At 38.5% G+C, this 27,705-nt stretch overlaps 1 protein-coding gene across 3 annotated transcripts in view; it reads left to right on the top strand.

Moving 5' to 3' along the window:
- Nucleotides 1–27,705, top strand: part of GRM7 (glutamate metabotropic receptor 7) — a 553,977-nt gene that overhangs the window by 489,239 nt on the left and 37,033 nt on the right. The window contains exons 9-10 of one of the 3 annotated variants that reach the window (XM_032784197.2): nt 2,034–2,280; nt 12,248–12,340. The exons of 1 other annotated variant lie outside the window; for it this stretch is intronic. In XM_032784197.2, coding sequence (XP_032640088.1) covers nt 2,034–2,280; nt 12,248–12,318 — 318 coding nt within the window. In that variant the 3' untranslated portion in view covers nt 12,319–12,340. The remainder of the gene's footprint in view (nt 1–2,033; nt 2,281–12,247; nt 12,341–27,705) is intronic. One more of the 3 variants, XM_032784198.2, reaches the window with a different exon arrangement.

The following is a 27,705-nucleotide window of genomic DNA, read 5'->3' as shown; positions in this document are numbered from 1 at the left end:
TTACTAATCTATAATCAGTTATTCCCCATTTTGTAGCTGTGCATTTCATGTTTCCTTTCTAAATATTATACTTTGCATTTGTTTTTATTGAATGTCATCTTATTGATTTCAGACCAATTCTCTATTTTATCAAGGACATTTTGAATTGTAATCATGTCCTCCAAGTGTTTGCAACACCTCCTAGCTTGGTGTAATCTGCACATTTTATAAGCATGCTTTCTACTCCATTATCCAAGTCATGAATAAAAAGACAGGACCCCATTAGAGACGCCCTCTCAGTTTTACAACAAACCATTAATAACAGATTTTTCTATATGTTTTCCATTATTATTATTATTATGTTATTTATGAATTATTATATTTTGTTACCAGTCTAAAAGAGATATTAAGAGACCCCCTTCATCTTTCAAGTACACCACTATAATGTCATTGACATCAGTAGTGCTTCTCCTCATTATACTAGTGTCACTCAGAAGGGAATCAGACGCTAAGAAATCTGTGCAGAGGTTATCTTACATACTTTTAAATGGCAGTATAGTTGTATATGGGTAAGAGAATATATATGGCGTCTATCTAGATAGAAATAGAGATAAATATACGTATCTGAACATGTGAAATATAGACAGATATTTGTTTTTGGTCCATCATGTATTTTCACAATCTTGAAGTCTTTTCTCTTGCAAAAGTCTATTGAAGATAATACGAGTTTGGTCTGAGTATGGAGTGAATAGAAATTGAGTAAGGACTTTAGTTTTTAAGTGTTATACTTCTTTATAGTTATATACTCATTTACTGCAAATATTTTATGTGTTCCACTGGTGTTCTTAATCGATATAATAGCAACTGTCATCCAGATAAACCCTACCAAGTTGGGGAACATTCAGGTTCTTCTGAGAACAGGTATTTGGAGAAATGAGGGCAGTGTGGGCATTTAACTCTGCAACTGCACTTTTCTTGACATTATAAGCAGAGATTGGTTTGCAGTGAGATATATTGCATCCCAGAAGTAGTACTGCCTGGTGTGAACATTTTTCCTGGATGTGGGCATACAGTATATGCAAGGAGCACCTGCAGATATTTTGTTCCTTTTTTCGCACTCACATATTTATTATACTGTGTCTAAGCCTGTGTAATTAGAACAATCCTTGAATCCCAAGCCTTGTTCCATTTTATGTATTGAATATCCTCTGAAAAGATTATTTCAAACAAAATTACAGCACTTCTAGTTATGTACGTGCAGAACATCTTTAAACAGAGGACATGTTATGGATTTCTTTAATTCATATTTTACAGTACTAGCATTCTCTGACTATTGCACACACTGTTTTTGCTAACAAGCTTAACTACAAGTCAACAGTATGTAAATCCATTTTATATTCTTTGGGTACTTATATTACTCATTTTGAATAAATAACAGAAATTTGAAATACGGTTGTTGAAAAGTTACCAAAATGTAAAAGATAGCTTTAATAACATTTCTAAACAAGTCGTACTGTTACATTTACAGTGTTCATCTTCCCTAATGGGGAAATTTGGTTTCAGTTACAACAGAGTAACTCTAGATTTACACTAGTGTAACCGAAAGCAGAATCTGACCTTCACACTCTGAATAAAATATAAAACAAAATAAAATAAATAAAGCTATACTTGAAGACTAAGCCCTAAATCAGAGCAGCCAGAGCTTTTGCAAGATCCTGAGTGTCCTCAGCTGCTACTGATTTCATGGTAGTTGATGTCCATTGGTAGATAAGAGCTCTCAGTAGTTTGCTGGATCAGATTCTAGTAGATGGTAGTTAGTGGTAGTTATTTGTAAACTCAATATAAGGTTTTTTAGAACATTAATAAATTTCTAAAGCCCACTGAAGTATTACTCTCCTCTTTCTGTTGCATCTCACAAAGCATGATGCATTGTTGCCTAGACGTTTAGCCCATCTCAAGACGCATGATTATACTTAACACCTCCTCTTTAAGTGCTACTGCCTATTTCCCAATCATTTTATTTGTAATAGTGTCTCATGTGTTATGTCTCCTAGCTCTACATACAAACTACCACACTTACAATATCCATGAACTTAAGTGCTTCGGTGGCCCTGGGGATGCTTTACATGCCGAAAGTGTACATCATCATCTTCCATCCTGAACTAAATGTCCAGAAACGGAAACGCAGCTTCAAGGCCGTAGTGACGGCAGCGACCATGTCATCACGGCTTTCACACAAAGCTAGCGACAGGCCCAATGGGGAAGCAAAAACAGAACTTTGTGAAAATGTAGATCCAAACAGTAAGTATTTCTAAACCTATTACTTGGCTGTTTATGTTTTCTGGGAATGTGTTGACCAATAGTCTATTTTTTAGATCTTTCGTATAATCTGATCTCCTCCATTAAAGTTTTTATGTAATATATTTCTTTTAATATCTCCGTGGATGTCCTTTTTATGACATTCACTCTTTTCTTCCCACCTTTTTGATGCTTGCCTATTGGGAAAAACTCATCAGACTATGCTTGATAGCTGGGAGCAACTCCTCCTCCTCCTTCTCCTCCTCTGGGAATATTGCTCTAAGAACAGAATTGACCCCACCACTGTGCAATCATACACACCCCAATGTAAAGAGATCTAACTTCCATTCTAATCCCTGCAGCTATAATTTCCAGTCTGAACTTTGAAGGCAGGACTCAAACAATAGTATTCAGAAGCAGTGGGTTATCTCAGTCCTTTCCTCATTAATGTACTTGGGCTGTGGTTATTTACTTATGATGTGCATAGCTAAATACTTGTGTACACACACACAGACAAAACCCTGTTAAATGCTCTGAGAGAATTCCCAGCTAAAGGTTTGATCCAGCTCCCTGTAATAAAGATAGATCTCACTGAAGTTCATATGAATCTTTCCATTGATTTTAGAGGAATCTGGACAGAAAGGATGTTTCCAATTCCTTTAATTTCCTTAATGTGGATGTCATGGTATATTGTAGCTCGAAATCACATACTGAGACCATCACATTTTATTTGCATTTGTATTTGAACGTGGATGGAATTCAGGAAGGGAGACAGCTGCACAGCATATTGGAAAGGTTTAGGCATGTCTGCAATTTTCGTGTAAACCAGAACAGAATGTGAAGAAATACCCGTACTTTGCTCAGATTCAGTTCATCCATTTGCTGCTGAAACTCCTGCCACTTCCTGTCTATTAAATGATGGTCTGAATAGCTGCCTTGAAGTAGAAACTCTGCTGCCAAAGCAAAGTGGAAATGGCTAGCAAACACAGCATTTTCCCCACTTCATTCATCACTCCCCTTGCATATCTCCCTTGGGCAGTTGTATCATACAGCTGTAAAAAATATGTTCTAATTGAACAGAGAAACCAGGATTTTTTCTTCAAAAGGGATGGGCACCCTTAAGAATTGGTTGTAGAGTCACAAATCAGTAAAGGAAACAACCATAATCAGTCAAGGCCAAGATTCTGACGTTCTTACTCAGGCTGAATAGAACCTTACTCGTGATGACTGCTATTGAAGTCAACAGGATAGGATTACGTGAAGAGTAAGGTACTACCCAGCATGAATTAAGGAGGCAGAAATCTACCCTAAATTAAATTCCCATTATTCAGTACAGTAAATCTATCTATTTCACCATATAAAATCCCTCCCCTCCAAAATTTTCCCTGTTCTTTAAATCCACCCAATGCTGTGATTTCTGTGCTGCTAAGGTCCAGTCCCACAATGTTCTGAGCACCTTCAACTCCCACCGATTTTAACACTTAACACAGCCAAGCCTGAGATGCACTAAATCAGCCTTTTAAATGAGGAATGGGGGAAGAGAGGGAAGGAGGAAAAATAACAACAACAGAGTAGGAAGAAGGAACGTGCTAAGATAAAATATAGCTAGAGAAGAGAATGAGAAAATGAATGTGTAATTGAGCTGCATTTTCACAGATTATCATTCTAGTAGAGCTGATAGGAATTTTTTTTCATGGAAAATTTTGACTTTTCAGTAAAAAAAAAAAAATCAAAAACTGAAAAAACAAAAATTGTCAGTCAAATGCTCAGGAAAAAATTCAGTTGGGAAATACTGCCACGGTGACTCATGGGATACATATCTGAGGTGCCTCGTGACCTTGTTTTCCTCCATGGGTCAATATCCCTGATTGAACTACATAAGAGCAGTCATACTGGGTCAAACCAATAGTCCATCTAGCCCAGTATTTGTGTACCTGACAATGGCCAAGGCCAGATGCTTTAGAGGGAATGAGCAGAAAAGGGTAATTTTGAGAGATTCATTGCCTGGCAGTTTGAAGTATAGGGAGACAAGGAGCATGGGGTTGCATCCCTGATCATTGTGGCTGATTGCCGTTGATGTACTTGTCCTCCATAAACTTATCTATTCTTTTTTGAACCCAGATACATATTTTTGGCCTTCCCAACAGCCCAGGGCAATGAGTTCCACAGGTTGATTCTGTGTTCTGTGAAGAAGTACTTCCTTTTGTTTGTTTTAAATCTGCTGCCTATTAATTTCATCAGATGACCTCTTGTGTTATTTGAAGGAGTAAATGACACTTCCCTATTCAGTTTCTCCACACCATTCATGATTTTATAGGCCTTTGTCATATCTATTTTAGTCATCTCTTTTCTAATATGAACAGTTTCAGACTTTAATTTCCTTGTATAGAAGCTGTTCTATAACTCTAATGATGTTTTGTTGTCCTCCTCTGAACCTTTTATAATTCTAATATATATTTTTTGAGATGGGACAACCAGAACAGTACTCAAGGTGTAGGTGTACCATGCATTTATATACTGGCATTATTATATTATATTTCTTATTATCTACCCCTTCCCTAATGTATCCTAATATTCTGTTAGCTTTTTTACTACTGCTTCACATTGAGTGGTTGTTTTCAGAGAACTATCCACAATGACTCCAGGATCTTTTTCTTGAGTGGTAACAGCTAATTTAGGCCCCATCATTTTGTAGGTATTGTTGGGATTATTTTTTTCCAAAGTGCATTAGCATGCATTTATCAACATTGCATTTGTTTCCCAATCACCAAGTTTAGTGAGATTACTTTTGTAACTCTTTGCAGTCAGCTTTGGATTTAACTGTCTGGATTAATTTTGTGACATCTGCAAATTTTTGTCACCTCACCACCTTTTCCAGATAATTTGTGAATAAGTTGAACAGCACAGGTCCCAATAGAGATCACTGGTGATGCCTGATATTTACCTTTTCCCATTCTGAAAACTGACCATTTATTTCTATCTTTGTTTCCTGTCTTTTAACCAGTTCCGTGAGCAGACCTACCCTCTTATCCTATGACTGCTTACTTTTCTTAAGAGCCTTTGGTAAGGGACCTTGTCAAAGATTTTCTGAAAGTCCAAGTATGCTAAATCAACTGGATCATCCTTTTCCACATGCTTGTTGACTCTCGCAAAGAATTGGTGAGGCATGATTTCCCTTTAGAAAAACCACATTGACTCTTCCCCAACCTGTCGCATTTATCTAGGTGTCTTATAATTCTGTTCTTTGTTATAGTTTCAACCCATTTGCCAGGTACTGAAGTTAGGTGTCCCAGTCTGTAATTACCAGGATCACCTCTAGAGCCTTATTTGAAGAATAGGCATTACATTAGCTACCCTCCAATCAACTGGTATGGGAGCTGATTTAAGGTTGCATACCACAGTGAGTAGTTCTGCAATTTAATATATGAGTTTCTTCAGAATTCTGCATGCATCTGATGAAGTAGGTATTCACCCACAAAAGCTCATGCTCCAAAACGTCTGTTAGTCTATAAGGTGCCACAGGATTCTTTGCTGCTTTTTCAGAATTCTTGATGCCTTATTCCTGTTTAATTTATTGGTTGTTTCCAAAACCTCCATCTGGAATAGTTCCTCAGATTTGCCACCTAAAAAGAATGGCTCTGGTGTGTGGATATCCCCCATATCTGCTGTGAAGACCAATGCAAAGAATTTGTTTAGTTTCTCTGCAAAGGCCTTGTCTTCCTTGAGTGCTCCTTCCGCACCTCAGTCTTCCAGTGGCACCACTTCCTGTTTGGCAAGTTTTTTGATGTACTTAATTATTTTGCTGTTACTTTCTGTCTGTATTTTTAGCTAGTTGTTCTTCAAATTCTTTCTTGGCCTACCTTTTTCTACTTTTACAGTTGACTTGCCAGAGTTTATGCTCCTTTCTATTTTCCTCACTAGGATTTGATTTGATTTCCAATTATTAAAGGATACATTTTTTACTCTGCTGTTTAACCATGGTAGCATTATTTTGGGGTTCTTAGTGTTTTATTTAATTATTTACACTTACATTTTGAGCCATATTATAGTGTTTTTAAATAGTCTCCATGCAGTTTGCTGTCATTTCAGTCCTGTGATTTTTCCTTTTAAATTCTATTTAACTAGTTAACATGCCTTTGTAATTCCCCTTTTTGAAGTTCAATCCTACTGTGGTAAGTTTCTTTGGCATTTTTCCCCTGAAAGGATGTTAAATTTAATTTATATTATGGTCGCTATTGCCACATGCTTCAGCTGTATCCACCTGTTGGACCAGATGCTGTATTCCACTTAGGAAAAAAGGAAGAATTGCCTCTCCTCTTGTGGGCTCCAAGTCGAGTTCCTCCAAGAAGCAGTCATTTTATGCTGTCTGGAAATTTTATTCCTGCATCCCTTCCTAGGATGACATATACTCACTCAATATGAGGATAGTTGAAATCTCCATTATTATTGTGTTTTCTGCCTTTGTAGCCTCTCTAATCTCCCTGACCATTTCATAGTCACCATCACCATTCTGGTCAGAAGGTCAGTAGTATACTTCTAATGCTATCTTCTTATTGTTCAAGAATGAGATTTCTACCCGTAAACAGTCTATAGTACAGTTGGTTTCTGTTAACATTTTTACTTTATTTGACGCTATGATTTCACTCCCATATAGTGTCACTCTCCCACCAATGTGACCTATTCTGTCAATACTGTATATTTTGTACCCTGCTATTACTGCATCCCATTGATTATCCTCCTTCCACATACTTTACACGATGCCTATTACATCAATACCGTCATTTAATGCCAAGAACTCTAGTTCACCCATCTTACTATTTAGACTTCTAGTAGTTGCATATAAGCACTTGTACATTTTTTCAATATTCAGTTGCTTGCCTTCATGTGTTACGTTTAACTGCTCCTCACTAGCTCCTACCAATATTTTACCAACTTCTTTTAAGAGATACAGTTTTTCCTTTAATAAATTCATCCCTAAAGGATGTCTCTGCCAGAACCATGTGCTCATCTGCACTTGTCAGCTTTACTCCAGCTCTTACTTTAAAAAATCCTCTACTAACTTTTAAAATAAAATGGCAGCAGAAATTTGTCATGTAAATTTAAAGTGGGGCCCATCCCTCCTATTCCTAAAAGGTACCCAGTCCCTAGTAAAGCTAAAACTCTCTTCCCTACAGCATCCATGCATTGAGACCCTGAAAATCTGTTTTGTCTTTCTGGCCCTGTGCATGAAACTGGAAGCATTTCAGAGAATGCTACTATGCAGGTCCTGGGATTTACATCTCCAGTGATGCACCTTGATGGTATTACTTAATTGACCCTTTTGCAGTTGTTGTATATTCAGTTTTGAATTTTGTGTAATTCAAATTTTCAATGAAAAGGAGACTTTTTCATGAAAAATTTTGTCCAGTATTCCTTGGAAAAACAGTTTTTTAGCCATTCCTATGTTCTAGGCTGGGAATTCGAAAAGCACCTAACAGAGAAAGGTGTCCAAATCTCATAAAAATCAATGAGGTTTAGGCACCTAACTCTATCAGTCTCATTTGAAAATCCCATCCTCAAGGACAAATTTCTGATATTTTATACTACTTTTTAAATCTTGAGTCCATTGTTACTGAGAGCAGAATCTTATTCACAAAGGGTAATACAAATAATAATCAATTAATAATAATTCTAACTTACATATGTGGGAAGAATGTTTTTTGTATTCTCCTTCATATGCATATCGTACTCCTACATATCTACATACATTTCTCAAGTTGTCTCATCAGGAGCAGTATAACTATATACTGTGTTAACCTTTCTGCCTTTCTGCAAATACTATTTTGTGTAATTTTACATGATTGGCAAACTGAAATTTTCTTTGAAGTATATTTGTGTGTGTGTATGTATACACATGCAATACTATTCTATGTTAATATTAATAGAGGCATTTACTATTCTTCATTTATAGAACATAGGCACTAATGACAATTGTTAGAAAATCTAATCTAACAAGCTAGACAACTCGTGCTTAAGATGTTTTATCATCATGATCCTGCAACATTAATGTTAACGAGAGCTTTGCCATTGACTTCAATGAATATAGGCTCAAACTCATAGGACATATTCTGTGAACTTCTAGATTGGATAATTTTGGTGAAAAATGTTGAGATTTCACTTTTCAATGTACAAATATTTAAAAAGAAATATTGGTCAAATTCTTGTAACTATTTTGGTGTTTTGGACAGCTATAACAGATGAGAACTGTTTCATTTAAAAAAAAAACATTCCAAAGCAATGTTGAAAAGCTTCAAATATCAAAAAACCACTGAAAAGTTTGTGGGAAAATGTTACCAGTGTTTCAATAATAAAATGTATTTTCTAGCGCTGATGAAACAAACATTTGATGAAATTTCAGAATTTTGAAAAATATACAAAAACAATGGTCCTCCTCCCCCATTTTTCAAACAACTATCACCTGGTCATTTTTTTCCCCAAACATTGACTTTCAAAAAAAGTTGATTTCCCCCCTAAAATTACTGTAAGTGTTCTTCCACACCCCATTTCGCCCCCCCTTTTGTGCCCCACTCTAATATTTTTCCAGTGAGTAGACTACAGCTAATTGTTATCAGTGGAGGAAACTATCAGTGGAGTTGGGACAAAAGCAGTGGATGTCCCCCTTAGTTCTGAATTGTTGTGAGGTAACACAAAGATGATTAAACATAGATTGTCATTTCCCAGTTTCCATCATTGCACAGTATGTTATATTTGAAGGCAAAAATGGAAAGAGGGTTGAAGGATGAGGAGGAGCCCATATAGTCAGTATTAGAAAGTGCTGCCTTAGGGTACAGATCTTATTTGCACATTGAAAGTTTTTATTTGTTTCAAGTGAATAAACACCGTTTTGTTCGCAAGTTTGATTTTCAAAGACATTTCCTGGTAACTCTACTGCTTTGAAATTTGTTCAAGCACTTTATGGTGAGGATGCCATTTATATTTTGGGGAGGGGGAATGTTTCATACTGAGAGTAGTTCTGTGCTGAACCACCAGCATGAGATTCATGTACCTCCAAACATTGGGGTGACTGATGACTGAACCCAAGTAAACCAGATGTTGGTTGCCTAGGCTATTTAGCTGCTGAAAGCTTGGGATCAAAAATAAAATAACTTTACCAAATGAAAGAAAGAAAGAATATGTTTTACTAAACCTTCATGTGTACTGCTGGCATTTAATCCAAAGAAAAATAAAAGATATTATACAGTGAACCAGAAATGTTTCATGTAAAACATTGACACCAGTATATTTGTAAGCCCAAAGGTGTCTTACCATTATTGGCATTCTGGAAGGGCTTGATCCTGCATGGTGCTGAGCAACTCCTCAGAAATGCTGAGCATCTCCAACTCCCATGAGACTTGAAGGTGTTCAGAGCTGTGTAGAGAAGCACTCAGCACTTAGCAGGACTGAGCCTAATTGTGGAAGTTTAAAGTGAGTGCCAAGAGTGGAACTGCAATCATGGAGGAAGAAAAACAACCCAAGATATAGGGGCAATGATTATATGTCCCATCCAGTGGAGGACATAAGGAGTGCTACTAGTCTTGGGTTGGAATATGAGAGGAGTGGGAAATTTCACAAGCTGTGCTCTCCTGATATGAATTGAAAGAGGTTTCATGATCAATAGAATTCTTTAAGACCAAGCTTTTCAATCTTTAATAATTTCATTTTTAACAATTCTGATAATCATTACATCTGGTATGCGCATGTTTTTACTCATTTAACAACTTTGTTCTGCTATTACATGTTTGCATTAAAAATGTTCTCCTGCAGCTTAAGATGAGCAGAAATTGGTGCACAGCAGCTTTCTTCCTTTAACAAGTTCATTCTTCTCTCGTGCGTTTCTTTGGTTGAATTTCACAGTATTTGAAAAGATGCTCTTCGTCATGTCTTAAATTGAGTGAACAGAGAATTCCCATTCTTCCTTATCCATAATGTATTTGTGTTTCCGCTGCAAGAGTAGAATGTCAAACTTGGACAAAAATAAAAATCTCCAACCCATACTTAGCTTATGGTGAGGATTTATGTATAATTACTGCTTATACTTAGCCACTTACATAAACGTATGGCTTTTGCAAAATACAGCAACAGGAAATCAAGATCTTAGTGGTTTGGTAGTGAGAGAATTGTCTCTCTAACAAGCTAGAAATAGTAGAGCTTACTGACAGGCCATTTGCTTTTCAAGTATTCTAGTGTTTAAGAATCCTTGAGTAGCAAAGTATTCTGCATTTTACCATCAGTGTGACTGCAAAACTGCCTCCTTTTTTAGGGTTTTCCAGTATTCCCTTCACATAGCAATTTTCATGTTGAAAAAGTGCACCTGCAAGATAAGTAAAAGAACCAGACTAATGGTATTTACTCAGATTATCATAGCTGACTCCTGAAGCAAGAATTCTAAATGGAATGGAGAATGTTAACTAACCTGGCAATGTGATTCCAGTGCATAGCTTGTGAGGAGAACAGCTGGCTTTCTTATCTTGTACTTGGCAACTGAAGTTTCTTCTATGTGACTTTTTGTTTTTTCAAAACCCTCTCAAGCATATAGTACATAGTGTCCCAATGAGCTAGAACTCCTGAGACCAGTATTTTGGCAAGCTGTTTTCTTTGCAGGAGCAGACTAAGGATTTTTTGTGACTGATTAAATCAGCGGATTGCTCTGCAATTGCAGGTGCCACTCTCTGACATGTTCAAGAAATTGGACCCACTGAAATAGCGGTGGGCAATTTTTTTCACATTTGTGATTTCCCTACTTAGATTTTGCTTTGTGATTGACTGTGGTCTTTCTCACAGAGTAGTCTATTAACTGATGATAGTGGATAGCAGAGGTGACACATCAGTATGATATAAACCAGGCATAGTAAGCAAAATGGAGTAAAACAGTAGTTTGTTCAGTTATGGATCCCCTTGCCTTGCTTGGAGATGAGGTACTGTAGCTTGTTGAGATGTGGCAAAAAGAATGGTGTGACCAACTATCTATGACAGAACTTTCAAAATGGTCTGATTTTTAGAAGTCTAAGCAACTCTTATTGAAGTAAATGGGGGTTTCTGCTGCTCAGCACTTCCACAAATCTGTCCAAAGTGACTTCTTCTCTTTCCCTTTGACTTTGTGTTGAGTAGAAATTACTAGGCAATCAATATAGCTTGCAATTTTTAGTGAGACATAATTGGTGCCTTTTATAACTAAACAAAACTTGATGTATTTGTTTCCTTTATAAAATAACTCTTTATTACATGTTATCCGAGATATGTGGCTCTCTTAGTGAAGTATAAGCAGATCAAAAATGAAAGCCCCACTTTGACATGCCTCTCTATCTCAGAAATGCAAGATAATAAGAATACAACTTTGTCAATCCTCATTTTTGTGGGTGCTAAGAATGTATATTGGCTGTATTGATTCCCATCAGCAAGCTGTGAGTGGTGTATATGAAATGAAAACATCTCATGTCTCAGAGACAGTTATAGACACTGCTGCGCAAATGCTACTGTGCTGTGCTGTTTTGTTTTTGTTTCTTCATTTGTGTTGAACCCTAACATCACTGACACAACGTTGCCTGTTTCGTCTTTCTGAGAAAAACTTTAAATGGCTGCTGGTGTTGCTGGGAAACCTCAGAGCGATTGCATGGATGAGGGTGGCTGGATTCTGAGAGAAAGAGGAACTAAAGCAAAGCTTTTCTAGGGCTGGTGCAGATGAGAAGTATCCAACCAGTCCCTCTCATATGTAGTAGGCAGCTGCTCCTATGTTCAGAGGTACCTGAACTTTTGTGAACTGGTTTGTTTATTTTTAATCCACAGCAAATTGTATATACTGCAAGCTTTTCACTGTTACTGTTCTAATCCCAGATCTTCAATCGAATAATTTTATGATCTCAGTGACAGGACAGGACAAAAAGATTCTATTGTGAACATATTGTACATATCAATATATTTACTTTTCCTGTAGAATGCATACCACCAGTAAGAAAGAGTGTACAAAAATCTGTTACTTGGTACACTATTCCACCTACAGTATAGCTTTTGCCTGCTTTCCAAGAAGGTAAGAAATAATTGAGCTTTTTTACTTTATTATATATATTTTGTATTAATATCAAAAAGAAAAAAAAATATTAGAACTGTGCACTGGTTTAGTTGTGTTGGAACAAGAATCTACCCTAAAAATTGTTCATATTTCCACTAGCAAGTGTTCACGTTTAAAGGAAAGACTATAAAAAATAAAATGTTGGGCCAAAACTTTAGATGATGTAAACTGCTATAGCTCTAGAGCTAGGTGGTGATGTTATTATTGAACTTGATGTAGCTACATTAGTTTAAACCTGATGAGGATCTAGCCCATTCACTATAAATTATATATTAATAAAAAGTTATCAAAAATTATTTACAGCAATTATGTCTAAGAACTGGCAAGATGATTTCTGTGGGAGCATAAAAGTAATATAGCACTGGTATGTGGCCAGCTTTCTGATGGTATTAAAATAAACAGATTTACAAGCATTTTTATAGGGTAGAGAATGCCAGTGGATTGATGTCTACTCTGGAATAGGGGTTTGTGAGCAATTTTTGAGGGTTGATTTTACTGAGTGCTGTTACTACACACTTTGTGGACAGGTGAATTAATTTTGTGTTTATGGACTTATCAAGGAGGACTTGCGGTGTTCCAGAGAATTTGGGTAATAAGAGTCCATTTGATAATTTTGTGAAAAACAATACTGTTAATAAACATCTTTTATTTCTGAAATTGTGTGTGTGTTTGTGTTGTGTTGTGACCTTTTCTTTATGATTTTGCCCATAGATGAAAAACATTGTCATTGTTATGGTGTTACTTATATTATGTGCTGGAAAATAAATCTGTGTAGCTTTTTGGTAGAGCTACAGGGTCATAAAAGGTCCGGACAGCTGAGCCAGAATACCTGAGAACTTACAACAGCAAGCCTGGGAATGATTAACAGGGTTATTACCTGAATTATGTCTATATTGTCGAAGGGAAAGATCAGAGATAAAGGGTCAGATTCTTAGTTGGAATAAATCAGCATAGCAATATTGAAAATAAGTTTGGATTCAGTTTGACTTCTGGCTGAACATTTTAATTGGTCCTTATTTCTTTTGAATCTGTTCATGTAATCCTAACTTAAAGCAGAAAGATTTATTATATATGTGAAGGTGAGAAAGCAGAGAGATACTAAAGGAGCATAATCAGTGAAGTCAAAAATAACTAGTGTGGGGAGGGGGAACAAGTGCCTGGAACAGAGAGGACATGCAAGATGTTACTTCACGTCAAACGATAGGGATATTGGAGGGTTAGCAGGTAACCACAGGAAGACCAAATTGCCATGGAAGAAAATTAGAAAGGTAGAAATAAATAAATGAGGTTGCCAATTTAGAAAGAAATAACTTTTTTTAATCTCCATTTTTTACATTTAATGGGCAGATATAAGGAATTGGCACAGCATGCTCTAAAGCAGAATATTCCTTGTAATGCTCCTCTATATTGTGAAAACCATAGTTATCCTGATGTGTGGTAGGCATTAATTAGTTGATTCTTGTTCATTGCTTTCAACACGTCCAGGTGTATTGTCGAAACTATGCAAGAGATTCAGATGCTTGATTCCTATTAAAAATTAAAGGATATATTCAAACCCCTTAAGCTGATTTGAAAATATCAGCCCGACAGTGCTATGAAAGTGCTAAGCATGATGATGACGATGATCTGATCCTTAGACTCTCGCACAAATTGTAGAACTGTTCTGTTTGCATCCTTCTACAAGAAGTATTTTCCTAGTTGGGTTGATTGTTTGTCTGGATGCTATAACCTTTTGGTTTGCTTTTCCATAAAAGAACAGGAAAAAATCTGCATTCCTTCATGTGCTGTATTACAGGCAAACATAATGTTATCAGAAGGCAGGGGGGGAGATCAACACTTATTAACAGATTTTTTTTGCTTACTAACCAATCTGTGTTTACACATAACTATTGTACTACCTTATTACCTGACTATGTCAATTTCCCATAAATGATGTATGGAAACATGTATTTATAAACCTTTTCAATTGTTTCCCAGGAGTGACAAAAAATATCTATTTCTTTACTTTTAAAATTGATAAAACACAAAAACTCTATACAGTGTCTAGGGAAGGGTAGTTAAATTTGTGCTTTACCTGAATGATGCAAAGAAATAATGAGAGAGAGAGAGAATGTGTGTAAGGTAATAGCTATTATAGGGCCAACTTCTGTTGATGAGCTAGACAAGCTTTCGAGCTCCACAAAGCTCTTCTTCAGACACCTGAAGAAGACTTCTGTGTAGCTAAAAGGAGGGTAAGGGAAAGAAGCAACTTTACTTTCTAAGTTGTAGCCTCTGGAGTCAGCAGGGGGTCAGTATCCATTGTTATATTACCCTCTCTTGAGGGTTAGGAAGGGCTTCTTTTTAGGTATAAGAGGAGATCATTTATAGCAGAAGCATTATTTATTCTCTCTCCACAGTCTGAGAGGCTCCTCCTGTGGACTGAGGTGGTATGTTCCTTCCAACCCCCCGCTCAGAGTCAAGAAAGGGAAGCAATGAGTGCAAATGTACGTTTGTATGAAAAGTGGGTATTGCCTGCTAGCAACTGGCAATGGGAAAATGTCAGTTCATTTCAGAACAAGAACCTCAGATGAGCTGAGTTTTATTCGTAATTTAAAACTAAGTGGATTAGGCATTCAGCAAATCGTGTTTATTTATTCCTACAGTAAAGACTTTTGCATTTTTCCTCAGTGAATAGTTAGAGAAATACAAATTCAGCCTATTGTGCGTGCCTTGTAAATTTTGGACATGTACTGACATCACAAGGACTTTAGTTTCTATAATTTTTATGCAAGCAGCTATTTCACTCCTTCATAGCAATATAGTTTGCCCTAGATTTTAAATAGGACATTTATTTGCAGCAAGGCTGTACCTGCAGTCCTTCGACATTTCACGTTCCTTCAGCAGAGGTGATTGTGAAAACACTGCAACTCATTAATACTCCTTAATCATTTGAGTCTGTTTTCCAGTGAATTATGACATCTTGTGGAACAGATGCTCAGCAGGTATAAATCAGAATAGCTCCATTGTCTTTGCTGGAGCTATGCCAATTTGCCCCAGCTGAGACTCTGGCCACATATCTTCAAACACCAATGATCTTTTTCAGCTGGGCTAGGTTTTGTAGCTTTCAGCTGTAAGAAGTTAAGAAGAAAAATATTTAAGGCTATCACCCAGCAAAAATATCATGTGAACCAGATACTACAACTGGAACCTTCCAGAAGAACCCTGTTCTTGGGGTTCCTTTTAGAGTCAGTTTAGAGTAAGCTTGTTTTGTGCGCTGCTTTAGGCTAAAAGCAAGTCTGCCGTACTAACTGAATTAATCTGAAAATGCCAATCATTGAATATCTCTGCAAGGGCAGCTCTGTTTCTTTAGAATTGCTAAAGAGCTGTGAGAGCAAGCTTTTATACAAAGCAGGGTGATTAACACCAGTGAGACTATTAAACAAGTATAATATTAGAAGTTACAATAGCTTAGCCTTAATCCAAGGCAGGGTCTCTTATGTTCTGTGACTGGGGGTATAGTATGCTGCTTCAGGCAGATTTTCAGTTGCTTTAAAAGTCATTTTTTGCTAAATAACATATCTATATGCACAGAAGTTTCTATGGTGATTGCTAAGTATTGAAATCATTTATAATGGAACAGCATGCTGGTAGAAATTGTTCCATACTATGGTCATAGCATTTTTAGAATACATTTACACAGTTATTTAAAATTATGCACAACAAGATGATGCTCTTGTGACGTTTACTCCAAAGTGGAATTAATCCAATGTGTCCTTTGTTGAAGAGTAAAATTATTTGTGAGCTGCCTGCTATTATATCATAATAACAATCCTCTTCTTGCCTTTCTTCCTTCTGGGGGATGTGCTGTACACCTTCATCTCTCAGCCAGGTCACCCAACAGGGGACACTTTTCGGGGGCACTCAGCACTTCGCAAGATCAGGCCACAAGTAATGTGTTAAAGCAATTTATGTGTTCCGGAGCTTGTTGTATCTCAGACTATTTGGAAGAGAATGATGACACCCTAATATAGCCTGGATTCAAACCTCATTTTCACTTTGTAACAAGTTAGTTTCATATTCAGAAATAGTGCTCAATTTCTAACCGCTATTAAATGATCTTCTGTTCAGCACAGACTGATGAGAGATGAAAGTGGGCAGTCGAAACTGAGACATAAAGAGGTTTTGACAAATCTCCACTGCATCTATTTGTATTTTAAAATTAATGGCTGAAAAACTAAACCTTTAACATGGATACATGCTAATGATGTTAATCTGGTCATATTTTAAAATTTTTAGATCTGTATTCATATAAGTAAATCTCAGATATGGAACTCTCCAAGTGTACTTTAAGGTAACACTAATCCCTAATATTTATTTTATCATATCCCAATTTCTCAACTTGGAAATACAGGTATTAACATGATAAAATCACAAGTCTTCCCCATTAGTCATTTAACAAATCTTGTAAAAATAAATTAATTGAAATAAATGAATGTTTTTATTTGTTGTACAACATTGATGCTCCCATTTCCACATATTTGCTGTTTGTCAAATCTTTCGGCTTTATTCTTTATCAAAATCATAATACCAATAAAAGTTTCTACTAGACCGTAAGTTCTTTGGCCCAGGGATGGTTCACCACACTGTATTTGTCCAGTGCCCAGCACGGTGGGGCCCTGCTCTCAGTTGGTCCCTAGACATCTCTGTAATAAACATGATTAATAATATGTGTCACAATAAATATAAAGTAAAACGATGGATTCATTTGCTATTTAAAGCCTAAGTTTATTAACTCTAATCACTAGAACTGAGTGAATAATTTTCAGTGAATAATTTATTCACCTAGTTATGCAATAGATTCTGCGACCCTTACTCAGTATTTTACTCCATAAATAGTCCCACTGAGATTGGCAATGGAAAGTACAATTCAATATGATTTTCAAGTGGCAGGATCTTTCCTTATGTATCTTATTCTTATGTAAATTTTCCACAAACTGTTTAAGAATTTTTATTCAAATGTATTTGTTATAGAAGAATATTTGCAACTTAATTTGTGTGCATAATTCTTGATTGGTAGTGATTAATGACTTTGGGAGTATAAACTGTATGAAGTTCAGCAGCAGGGCTTTGATTGGCTTTGTTTGGACATGGAGATCACATGACTAGGATGAGGCTACCCTCAGAATCAGGATTCTGTCTGGGGCAAATACTCATGTTTAGAAATTAACATTTCCCTTGAATATTCCCTGATATTTGCTTAAAAATCACCATTTCCATGAATATTCCTAACACTAAACTTGATCTATAAAATATTCATTGAAAGCAAACACAACATGCATGAACAGAAGGCCATAGACTTTCTCATTTGAGTAAATATCAGTGGTATTTTTTCAACTCTGTTGATGACCAAAAACTCAGTCTTCCAAAGTGCTGAATGCTCTCAACTTCCTCTGTTTCCAGTGAAGCTGAAGGGATTGAGCATCTTGTAGGACATGGTATCAGGGTTAGAAACTAGCTAATAACATCTGTGTATAGTAGCAGGTTTCAGAGTGGTAGCCGTGTTAGTCTGTATCAACAAAAAGAACAAGGAGTACTTGTGGCACCTCAGAGACTAATACATTTATTTGGGCATAAGATTTCATGGGCTAAAACCCACAGCCCATGAAAGCTTATGCCCAAATACATTGGTTAGTCTTTAAGGTGCCACAAGTACTCCTCATTCTTCATGTATATTAGGTTGGCTTTAAATCTTGTTTTCAGCTACATTATATTGCTAAACTTAAGCATTTTCCCAATGTTTCTCAGCTGACACTTCAACTGCTATTTACAGTTGCTTCACACATAGTGTGAGGACTAAGAAATAAATGGGAAACCTATCAGGAGTATATTTTCATTGCTGATTCTTTCACACCACACATGTATTACCAAATGGTTACATTGGATTAACTGATGCAGAGCAGGTGGTAAAAAGAAACTGCTATATAACAGCGACACATTACATGCTTATGGCATAGTTAAATTAGAAATGGCCCTGAGCTACAAGGTTGGATTGGAACCCAGACATCAGAAAGTCTGGGCTGCTCTTTTGTGATGATGCCACAATGTTAGCCTGTCAGCATTGTGATCTCCATCATATCACTTGTGCTGCACCACATGCAGGAGGCCCAAAATGTCTAATTTTCACAATGAACATAGGAAATGTGTGTAAGCCAGTGCAAAGGGATGCTATTTTGCATTCCCTTTGTGTGGTATCTTAGGGTCTTGTGTTTTCTTGGTACACAGCCCATGAATAGTCACCTAAGGGACCAAGGGAAAAAGGAATCTGTTCATGTGAAATCTATGAATCCACCTCATGTATGTTTGAAAATGAAAAAAAATGGTTAGTTTAAAGTTGCTTCCTTATTCTCTTCTCCATGCACACCAATGTCTCAACAGTGCAAGACTGACTCCCAAAGAAATGGTGTGTTTATCTGGTGCTAACTGTTAGCAGAGTGGTATTGGAGACGATCCTGGTGACCAGCAACGGAGACCGCAAATTCAAGACAAGATGGGAGAAGATAATTGATGGATGCAGTGCAGCTAACTTACTATTAGATCTATTAGCAGTAAGCAGCTATGAATCAGAATAAATCATGCACAGATCATCATCACAGCCACTTGTACCACTTTGCTGGTGACCCACCAATAATCTTCAGATTAAAGGTTTATTCATGCCAGGCATCAGCTTACCAGGTGCCAGTGTGGTATAGATGTCTAATATTCAACACCCATCCCCACTTCATGGTGGTGACTGTGGGGGGTCACATGAGGTTGACCTACTCTGTTGTTCTTGTCCTTTGCTTGCTTTTAGGAACCTTCTGTACTCCTGTTCATTCTATTTTTTTTCTTATTTTCTGGTGCATTGCTCCTTGCCCCTCCATCTGGACCAAATATTGGCATGCTATGTACATCTTGATTCTGTTGCATGGTGGAAAAATTATTTCCTGATTTCAACACATTTTAGCCTTCATCCTACAAGCCCTTGAATAGTGACAGCAGGGAGCACAGAACTGATGTGCTCCAGTACAGGTCTGAAGAGAGACGAGGTATGGACATAAGTATCTCATTCTCTCTCTAGCAAGCTATTTACTTGGACCCAATAACCACAGTACCCTTCTGTCCGTTCTTTCTCCCTTGCACATTCAACTCTGTGTGCTCAGTCTCTAATTTGCTCATGTTACCCATCTTAAATATATAGCAAATTCACTAAAGTGAATATTCACTAAAGTGAATATCTTTTAATTCATCAAAGCCCAGGTGTTTCAGATATTTTTGCAGGGTAAAACTGCTTCTTTAGTCTTTAGATACATCCATATGTTTCCCTTTTATTACCTATTATTGCACAGTCCTAAATGGTCTGATTCATAAATCCTGCTGCAGCTTGTTTTTAAGAGAGAAGAATTTGGAAAGACTTCTTTTGTTTCCTGTTTCAGCACTACAGCACTAAAGCTAAAGATGGTTCAACAAAGCCTAGATAAAGATTAGCTAAACTGTATTAATGTAACAGAGAACACCATTTATACTGATAAGGTTTAAAAACTTTGTTTAATGCTTACTATTTTTTTTCTCAGTCTGACAGAAATGTAAACTTTTTTCCCTGTCCCTGTTTAGGATAGTTTTGGAAAGATAGCACTCAGTTTTGCAGCTATTATATGCCATTCCATGGACCTCGAATGCATTTTTAATTTGTTATCTACAATTCAAAGGGAATCTATCTTCCTTTTATTATGAACTCCATGTATATTTTTCTTGAGCTTTTTCTCAAGTACTGGCTAATAAGTGTGAAGTTCACTTTAGATCTTTGACCTGTTTCAGAGGCATGTCTAACTTGCATAAATTGATTGAGAGATGTGAATAGATCTCTTCTATGCATAATATAGCCCATGATGCTTGTACTTTTGTAAACTTCAGACGGAAGCTGGACTCATGTAAGTGTTTATTAAATAATTGTTTATGCCATAGTGTATGTTATGAGAGTTATAGCCCATCTCCATTTGATGAGATTGAGGATGTCAAGCAGTAGTTAATTTTGCCATATTTACACTATAAAAGTTAGTACTTTGGAATTTCCTCTTTGGGCCTTGGTCCACACAAATTTTTGTGCCAGTATAACTGTGTTGATTACAGCTTTGATTATTTTACCAAAATAGTTAAATTGATACAATCCTTTGTGTGTGTGTAGTTATAAATGTGTCTTAGACTGATATAGCTTATTCCCTTTCCTGTATGAGACTAAGCTATAATGGTATAAGCACTCTTAGGATACGTCTACACTACATGATTATTCCGATTTTACATAAACCAGTTTTGTAAAACAGATTGTATAAAGTCGAGTGCATGTGGCCACACAAAGCACAATAATTCGGTGGGGTGCGTCCATGTACCGAGGCTAGTGTCAATTTTCTGGAGTGTTGCACTGTGGGTAGCTATCCCGTAGCTATCCCATAGTTCCCGCAGTCTCCCCCGCCCCTTGGAATTCTGGGTTGAGATCCCAGTGCATGATGGTGCAAAAACAGTGTTGCAGGTGATTCTGGGTAAATGTCGTCACTCCTTCCTTCCTCCATGAAAGTGACAGCAGACAATCATTTCGCGCTCTTTTTCCCTGGATTGCCCTGGCAGATGCCATAGCATGGCAACCGTGGAACCCGTTTTGCCTTTTGTCACTGTCACCGTATGTGTACTGGATGCTGCTGACAGAGGCGGTACTGCAGTGCTACACAGCAGCATTCATTTGCCTTTGCAAGGTAGCAGAGACAGTTACCAGTCGTTCTGTACCGTCTGCTGCGCCATTGTAAATTGGCGATGAGATGACGGTTATCAGTCATTCTGTACCATCTGTTGCTGTCATGGGTGCTCCTGGTTGACCTTCACTGAGGTCGGCCGGGGGCGCAAAGACAAAAATGGGAATGACCCCCCTGGGTCATTCCCTCCTTTATGTTGTATCTAAAAATAGAGTCAGTCCTACCTAGAATATGGTGCAAGTGTACTAGAGAACCAGAGAGCACAGCCGCTCCGTGTCAGATCCCGCAGAAATGATGAGCTGCATGCCATTCTAGGGGGTGTCCCTGCAACAGCCCCACCCGTTGCTTCCTTTCTCCCCCAACCCTCCTGGGCTACATTGTAGGGGCCCCCCATTGTGTGATGAAGTAATAAAGAATGCAGAATAGAAACACTGACTTGTTAGTGAGATAAAATGAGGAGAGGCAGCCTCCAGCTGCTATGATAGTCCAGGTCAGGCATTAAATGGTGGGGGAGAGGGAGCCCAGCATCCCATGCTATGATAGTCCAGGCACTACAGAATCTTTTCTTTAGACATGAAAAGGGGGGGGCTGATGGAGCTCAGCCCCAGTTGCTATGATGAGGACGGTTACCAGTTGTTCTGTACATCTGCCGGGAATAACGGGAGTCATTCCTATTTTTTACCCAGGAGCCCGGCCGACCTCACCTGAAGCATCCAGGAGACTCATGGGATGATGACACAAGGAGCTACCATCCTTCTGCACTGTACCATCTGCCATCGGGGAGTGGAGGGAGAGGATGCTGCTGTTCAATGTCGCAGCATCGCGTCTACGCAGCATGCACAGTAGACTAGGTTGACATTGAAAAAATCAAGAACGATTTTCTTTCTTTTCTTACGATGGGGGGAGAAGATAAATTGACGAGATATACCTGAACCACCCTGGACAATGTGTTTGACCCTACAGGCATTGGGAGCTCAGCCAAGAATGCAAATACTTTTCGGAGACTGAGGGACGTATGGGATAGCTGGAGTCTTCAGTCCCCCTCCCTTCCTCCATGAGCAATCTTGATTCTTTGGCTTTCCATTACGCTTGTCCACACAGCACTGTGCTGTGGACTCTATATCATATGCTGGAGATCTTTACAAATGCTTTGGCATTTTGTCTTCTGTAACGGAGCTGTGATAGAACAGATTTGTCTCCCCATACAGCGATAAGATCCAGTATCTCCCGTACGGTCCATGCTGGAGCTCTTTTTGGATTTGGGACTGCATCGCCACCCGTGCTGATCAGAGCTCCACGCTGGGCAAACAGGAAATGCATTTCAAAAGTTCGTGGGACTTTTCCTGTCTACCTGGCCAGTGCATCCGAGTTCAGACTGCTTTCCAGAGCAGTCACAGTGGTGCACTGTGGGATACCACCCGGAGGCCAATACCGTCGATTTGCGGCCACACTAACCCTAATCCGACATGGGAATACCGATTTCAGCGCTACTCCTCTTGTCAGGGAGGAGTACAGAAAACGGTTTTAAGAGCCCTTTATATCGATATAAAGGGCCTCGTAGTGTGGACGGGTGCAGGGTTTAAATCTGTTTAACGCTACTAAAATCACTTTAAACGTGTAGTGTAGACCAGGCCTCAGTGTGGTGTGAATGCATCCACTTGTATCCCTTTAATTATATCGGTAGTTTTGTTTGTGAACAGAACGAGGGAGAACTAAGTGCAACATTCAGGCTTTATTCTGTCCTTCATTTGCATTGAGTTCTCTCAACATGTACTTCCTCCAAGTTCCTATACACACTCATACTATTCTGCCCCCTATTGGGAAGATATTTAACATAGTTCAGTTACACGTGTACATTAGTGGGTAAACAAGGCTTAAAAGGAAGGCTATAAGGAGAGCTAAAATGCGTTTGGGGCAATATTTTGGAAAAGAAAACCTAGTGACTTGTGAACTTCAGCAGGTTATGTGGTCTATTTGACGTGTATGTGTGTTTATGAACTACTTAGATTTTTTTAGGTTTCCTCTCTTAAGCCATCTTCTCCATACCCCATTTGCCAACAATACAGCCTTTAGAAGGTCAGTTAAAAGGGGGAAAACTTGCTCATGAATGGGCTGGAGAGATAGTATATGCACTGATCTGAAGCAAGTGAGTCATCAGCTATTGCTGTTCCTGATGTAATATCATTAATTGCTTAATAGGATTTGGATAGTCTGACGATGCCTGTGACAACTGTAAGTAGAAGAGGCAGCTCCCTTTCTCTTTTATCCAACTGCTCCTTCCGTCTACATCTCAGAAAAGCGTTGAGGCAATAGAGTCATTACTATCTATGTCAATTGGACAGGTGATTAAACCAGGCTTCAGGTTTATCATTTAAAAACAACAAAAGTCTGGAGTTTTGTTCCAAGAACTTAATTCCTCTTTCCCACATTTCAGTTGCATGTGTACATTGAATTTGCATTTTAATTGTCTCTGGTTGATCAAGGTCTGAGTACCTATTTGAGTCATTGTTTTTCTTCAGGTTTTATGCATCCATGGCAACATCCTCTTGCTCAGTAGCCTAGTTAAAGTCAAACAGCCCCTCTTTTTCTAATCATCTGAGTGTTATCGAGTGATTTTGGAGTTACTCTTCTGAGTACAAGTTTGGTTCTTTCTTACAAGATCTCTAAGTTTGAAAGACAGCACATCGCTACTTTGTATACTTTTAGAATATGTATATCAAGTAATCACAGAGTATGTATGTGATTAAAAACGCAATATATGATTTAAAGTTTGTTTATACAATCCCTCATAAATAAGTCAGATGCAGCGATTGATGCTGTGTAAGTACTGTAATAACGCCCACTCTCATTTTTACTACAGTAAGTTTGCTTGATATTTGATGGAACTTGATTTCATGTGGGATTTTCAAACTCACCTACCTAAGTTAGAAGCACAGGTCGCAATGGCTTTTAATGGGACTTTTCCTCCGAACACTCTTAGAGTATGCTGGCAGAGGAAGCAGGGTGGCACTGTGATACTGTGTGCCGAGTCACTCCACCACTCACTCAAATTTGGCCTAGCTCCCCTGCCCCCACCCCCTGTTTATGATGGAGGGAGGCAGTCAGGCCAACCCTGAACATGTGGTACTGCAACCTGATGCTTGCCCCCCACCCCCTCCACTTCTTCCATAACCAACAAACCATCAGAAGGCTTGCTGCATCTCCCCCCGCCCCCGAAAAGGTCCAATGCATCTCACTGATTGAGAACCTCTGATCTAGGGTGGAGGAACGGGGCAGCGCACTAAAGTTTTGCCTAGGGCAGCAGATTGTCATGATCATCCTCTGCTCACATTGGATATCATGTGAATGTGGCCTTAAATTGAGACCTATGCTTTTCCAATGACTATACTGTACGCATTTTGTCATTTCCCCCTCCCCCGGCCACACACACACTTTATTAACAAGTCATATTAAGCACGGATGGGGTTCTGATTAACTGTGATTTTTTTTATAGAAACATGGAAACAACTTAATTTTGTTTTCTCTGTGTTGATAATGAGTAAATATCACCAAGCCTTTAGAATTCACAAACTGTGGGCACAACCCAGCTCCCACCGAAGGCTATGGTAAAATTCCCATTGATTTCAGTGTGTTGAAATTGGGCATCTATATATCTGAAAAGAAAGAGTTTTAATAGAGTGCATTCATCTGTCTAAATAAATGAATGTTCCCAAATTCACTCCCCTGCCCCAAATCCCTCCCATCTTTCATGTCTGTTATTTGGCATAGGTGCTTGCTGTGTGCTTGCTTGCTTGAAGATTATAGTGTAGTCTCTTTGTGGGGCTTGGTGCTGAGCCAGACTAGACTGAAAGATTCCTAACAAAGTTCTAACCTGCTATCCTTTGAGCTCTAGCCCCTTTTGGATTCCTTGACAAGGGGGTGGGGCTTACTCTGGGAGAACTGAGGTTTAAAAAGCCAGTTCCTAAGTGACCAGAGGAGCTAGAGAACAGGGAAACTGTGAGTGAGACCAGAAATGGAATATGAGAGGCTGATACACCTAACAAACATACTCTAAACTTAGGCTAATAACCACCCCCACCCTCCTCTCAAGAAGCCTTGCAAGAGTAAAAATAATGCAGGCAGAAGTCCAGCAGCAGAGTTAGGGCTATCCAGCTTATTGCACTGTGTACAGCTTGTATACTCAATTGACTTTTGGGCAGATAGCTTATGTGTGCATGTGTGGAAGCAGCTCATGGCCTTCAAAAACATGGGCTCCTGAGGCCAGGGTAGCTGAACTGGAGGAGCTTAGAGAAACAGAGAGGTACATAGAGGAGACTTTAGGGACACCAGGTTGGTTCCACTCCCAGTTGGATGGTCTCTGTGCTGTTAAGGAGGATGAAAGTCTTGGGGCAGGGGAAAATCAAGCTGCAGCAGAGGGAAACAATCCCATAGTTGGCACCCTCATTTCATATGATGTCGTAGTATCCTCTTGCACTAAGGTTACCCCTCCTCAGGTACTAGGAAGAACTGGGTAATAGTAATGGGGTATTTGATTATTAGAAAAATAGATAGTTGGGTTTGTGGTGACCAGGAGAAACCCCATGGTGAATTGCCTGCCAGGTGTGAAGGTTGTGGACCTCTTGAGACATCTAGGAAGACTTTTGTGCAGTTCTGTGGAGGTGCTGGCAATCATGGTACCTGTACTTACCAATGACATAGGGAAAGGTAGGAGAGAGGTCCTGGAGGCCTAATTTTGGCTGCTGTATAAGAAATTAAAGTCAAGAGCCTCCATGGTATTATTCTCTGAAATGCTTCCAGTTCCACGCATAGGACCAGATGGACAGAACTGCAGGGTCTCCATGAATGGATGAGATAATGGTGTAGGGAGGAGGGTTTAATATTTATTAGGAACTGGCTAATAAATAGGCTAATTAAATGTAAATTAAAAGGAACATTGCAAACTGCATGGTGACTCTAGAAAACCACCAAAATAGAAGCCCAAACTAAATGTATACCTCATGCAAAAAATACACAGTAGAGAACAAAAATAGATAGATAGATAGATAGATATTTAAAGCCCACCATGGCAAAACAGAAGAGTAAAGAGGTGGTTAAAGGAGAAAAGGTATCTTTTAAAAATTGGAAAATAGAAAGAAGCATAAACTCTGGCAAGTTAACTGTAAAAGTATAAAAACATAGGCCAATAAAGAATTTTGAAGAGGAACTAGCTAAAGACTGAAAAAGTAACAGCAAAACAATTAAGTACATCAACATCAGGAAGCTTGCCAAACAGTCAGTGAGGCCACTGGAAGATCAAAGTGCTTAAGGAGCACGCAAGGAAGACAAGCCCTTAGCAGAGAAACTAAATGAATTCTTTGCGTGGGTATTCACAGCACAGGATATGGGGGGAGGTCTGCACAACACAGCCATTTTTTTAGGTGGCAAATCTGAGGAACTATTTCCGATGGAGGTGTCAATAGAGGAGGATTTGGAACAAACCGATAAATTAAAAATAAGTCATCAAGAGTTATAAAGGAACTCAAATATGAAACTGTAGAACTACTCACAGTGGTATAAAGCAGTAGTTCTCAAAGCTGGTCTACCGCTTGTTCAGGGAAAGCCCCTGGTGGGCCGGGCTGGTTTGTTTACCTGCTGCATTCGCAGGTTCGGCTGGTTACGGCTCCCACTGGCTGTAGTTCACCATCCCAGGACATTGGGGGCTACAGGAAGTGGTGCGGGCCAAGGGATGTGCTGGCTGCTGCTTCTCCCTGCCCCCATTGGCCTGGACCAGCAAACTGTGGCCAGTGGGAGCCACGATCAGCTGATAAACAAACTGGCCCGGCCTGCAAGGGGTTTTCCCTGAACAAGCAGCGGACCTGCTTTGAGAACCACTGGTATAAAGAACAAGGCGTACTTGCGGCACCTTAGAGACTAACAAATTTATTCGGGCATAAGTTTTTGTGGGTTAAACTCCATTTCATCGGATGCATACAGTGGAAAATACAGTAGGAAGATATATATATACAGAGAACATGAAAAAATGGGTGTTGCCATACCAGCTCTAAGGAGACTAATCAATTTAGGTGGGCTATTATCAGCAGAAGAAAAAAAAAAGCTTTTGTAGTGATAATCAAGATGGCCGATTTCAAACAGTTGACAAGATTGTGTGAGTAACAGTAGGGGGAAAAGTAGCATGGGGAAATAGTTTTTACTTTGTGTAACGACCCATCCACTCCCATCTTTATTCAAGCCTAATTTAATGGTGTCCAGTTTGCAAATTAATTCCAGTTCTGCAGTTTCTTATTGGAGTCTGGTTTTTAAGGTTTTTGTTGGAGAATTGCAACTTTTAGGTTTTTAATTGTAATTGTAATTTTAGGTCAATTACAGTCAATTTAGTGGGACCTGTGCTGTTCAAATGATCTGGAAAAATAGGGTGAACAGTGAGGTGGCAAATATGCAGATGATACAAAGATGATAGTGAAGTCCAAAATTTGCAGGCAAAACAAGATAGGTAAGTCCAAAGATGACTGCAAAGAGTTACAAAGGGATCTCACAAAACTGGGCGACTGGGTGACTAAAAGGCAG

The sequence above is a fragment of the Chelonoidis abingdonii genome, chromosome 17 (genome assembly GCF_003597395.2).
Source record: "Chelonoidis abingdonii isolate Lonesome George chromosome 17, CheloAbing_2.0, whole genome shotgun sequence".
NCBI classification, from domain to species: Eukaryota; Metazoa; Chordata; order Testudines; family Testudinidae; genus Chelonoidis; species Chelonoidis abingdonii.
The sequence above is the reverse complement of the archived record's forward strand: the minus strand, read 5'-3'. Positions and strand labels throughout refer to the sequence as shown.